This window comes from Hevea brasiliensis, chromosome 5, assembly GCF_030052815.1.
Source record: "Hevea brasiliensis isolate MT/VB/25A 57/8 chromosome 5, ASM3005281v1, whole genome shotgun sequence".
Lineage (NCBI taxonomy): Eukaryota > Viridiplantae > Streptophyta > Magnoliopsida > Malpighiales > Euphorbiaceae > Hevea > Hevea brasiliensis.
The window spans coordinates 6710537-6713394 of record NC_079497.1 but is presented as its reverse complement, the minus strand read 5'-3'; the positions used below and the strand labels follow the sequence as shown (position 1 = coordinate 6713394).

General features: G+C 31.3%; 1 protein-coding gene across 1 annotated transcript; it reads left to right on the top strand.

The window, feature by feature from the left end:
• Positions 1-779, top strand: LOC131179876 (pro-hevein-like). The gene is made up of 2 exons (XM_058146716.1): positions 1-460; positions 564-779. Exons 1-2 carry the CDS (start codon positions 50-52, stop codon positions 777-779), a joined length of 627 nt encoding a protein of 208 aa, XP_058002699.1. The 5' UTR covers positions 1-49.
• Positions 780-2858: the final 2079 nt, after the last annotated feature.

Genomic DNA, 2858 nt, shown 5'->3' with positions numbered 1-2858 from the left:
GCTCATCATCATATCATTTGCAAACCAGAAAATCAAGAATTGGGAAGAAATGGGAAGAGTTATGAATATATGTATGGTTGTTTTATTATGTTTAACAGGTGTTGCAATTGCTGAGCAATGTGGTCGGCAAGCAGGTGGCAAGCTCTGCCCCAATAACCTATGTTGTAGCCAGTGGGGGTGGTGTGGCTCCACTGATGAATATTGTTCACCTGATCATAACTGCCAAAGCAATTGCAAAGACAGCGGCGAAGGTGTTGGTGGTGGAAGTGCTTCCAACGTTCTTGCGACGTACCATTTGTATAATCCGCAGGATCATGGATGGGACTTGAATGCCGTAAATGCATATTGCTCTACATGGGATGCTAACAAGCCATATTCATGGCGGAGCAAGTATGGCTGGACTGCATTCTGCGGTCCCGTCGGAGCACATGGCCAGCCCTCCTGTGGAAAGTGCTTGAGTGTAAGAAAATCATAGTGGTTTTCTCACCTTTTGTCTCCTCCGAATAATTAGCTTAATTAACCTTAATTTCGCAATGTTAATATGGATCTAATTCTATATGTAGGTGACAAATACAGGGACTGGAGCTAAAACGACGGTGAGGATTGTGGATCAATGTAGTAATGGAGGACTAGATTTGGACGTGAATGTTTTCCGTCAACTGGATACAGATGGGAAAGGATATGAACGAGGTCATCTTACAGTGAACTACCAATTTATTGATTGTGGAGATTCCTTCAATCCTCTATTCTCCATTATGAAATCATCAGTAATTAATTAATAAGCAATAAGCAACAACAATGCCAATTAATGCTTCGTTGGCCACTACAAAAACTTGTGAAATGTTATGAGTAGTTGAAAGAGTTTGTTGTTGGAAATAATGGCATTTGAGCCAACTCTGTAAGGTATTGGTGAAGATTATTGGGAAGATCAGCTATCTCTTTAGTGAGATATCCAATGTTTTCCTTCTCTTCTAAGTTGGGTGTATTTGAGTTACGATTGTGAGTTCAAGGTTGAGTGGCTTGTCATGAGTGAGAAAAATATTTAATGTTTATAAGTTTTTTTTTATATAATAAAAGTCTTATGTTGAATCATCTTAAACTTTTTTTCTTTTTATTTATAAGTTATTTTTTTAATAAGAGTATTTAGTTTAACTTTAAAATGAGTGTAGTGTTGATATTTTAAAAATTATTAAAATAATATAAATTTTATTTAATTAAATAATAATTTAAGAAGAAAAGACAAAGGACACCTAATTTATAAGTTTTTTTTATTTATTTTAAGTAATTTTTAAAATTTTAAAATCAAATCAAATATTACTCTATTTAAAATTTTTTGTTTATAAATAAATTTAATTGATTTATAAATTAAATCAAAACCCTTCTTTGCCCTGGCCAAGGAATGAAGGCATCCATAGTAATAAATGTATAAAATAGTAATTCTTCTTAGTTGAATATATTAATTCTAATTTTTATTATTTAAGCAGTTATTTTTTAGACATGTTGAACAAAGTCTGGTCCGTGCGCTCAATCAGGCTAATTTGATATTATCTTTTTTTTTTTAAAATATTTTTAAAGTGTAGATATTTTGAATTAGAGTTTTTTATTTAAATTAATTATTTTTATGATAAAAATTATAATTATATATATTAATTATTATCTGAACCATTTAGCTTACGCGGGGCGGATTCACGCCCATGGTGAGGGCCCTGGCCCTCTTCATTTTTAAATTTTTTTTTATTAAATTGATATGATAAGCAATTTTATGAAAAAAAAAATAAAATTTCAGTAATTTTTATATTTAAATTTATTAAAAATTATAATTTTAGTGATTAATTTTATTAATATCTCTAAAAATTTTCTGGCTCAATTTCACTCACCGTCCTTTAATTTTGAGGGTTGCTTCAGTAATGTCTTTAAATTTGAATTTGTATTACAAAAATACTCAAATTTTAATTTAATACAATCCAAAGTCACTCATGCTACTTTTTTATGGGAGCTACCGTCATGGACATGCCTATGTGAAATAAAATAAAATAAAAAAGATTCTCTCTCAACCACATGTCATTTTAACAATAATTAAAAAAAAAAATCTGTCCTACACCTCTTTTCTCTCAAACCTTGCTATCCCTTTATGCAACAGCAAAAACCTACAATCATTCCATCATATTAACCAAATCAATAACAAAACAAAATCACACGTGTTTCAAGCAAACCCATTTGCATACAGAAATTAAAAAAAAAAAAAGATTTAACCTAGATGCAATATAAATCATAATTCATCACAATATGTAACAATATCAATCACAATCAAATTTAACAAAATTAATCAATTCATGCCAACAAATTTAATCCATCCCACAGAACAAACCTAAATTAACAAAATTATTTCAATCCCACGAAAACTAGTTAACAAATTTCATGCAGACAACAAACCAAGTGAAAAAGATGAGACAAAATTTCAACCATTGAAGAATTGAACTACATGAGTTCTAAGTGAGATGAAGAGCTAGAGAATGAGATGATAAAGGTGGAGGGAGGCTGAATTTCAATCCAATTAACAAAATTGATTAGAATATAAATCAATTAACAAAATTTCAACTCAGATGAACACAAAATTTAATTACTAAAGAACTAAAGGAAAGGCAGAGGGAGGGTGACTAGTGAGAGGAAGAACAAGTATGAGACTTTGAGAAACAAAGGTGAGAGAGGCTGATTCTATTGATGTGAAGATTCAAGAACCTTCCCTCACAACAGGCAAAGCACGATCTGTGAGCGCGAGGATTTGAAACGCTTCAAGACATTAAGCAAAATGAAAGCTGTGAAAAGGCATGAAAGAATGCAAAGCATAGGTGAAGAAT

Coding starts and splice junctions, on each gene's coding strand:
- LOC131179876 (XM_058146716.1), top strand. CDS start 50: ATGGGAAGAGTTATGAATATATGTATGGTTGTTTTATTATGTTTAACA. Junction 461..563: donor CCTGTGGAAAGTGCTTGAGT/GTAAGAAAATCA, acceptor TTCTATATGTAG/GTGACAAATACAGGGACTGG.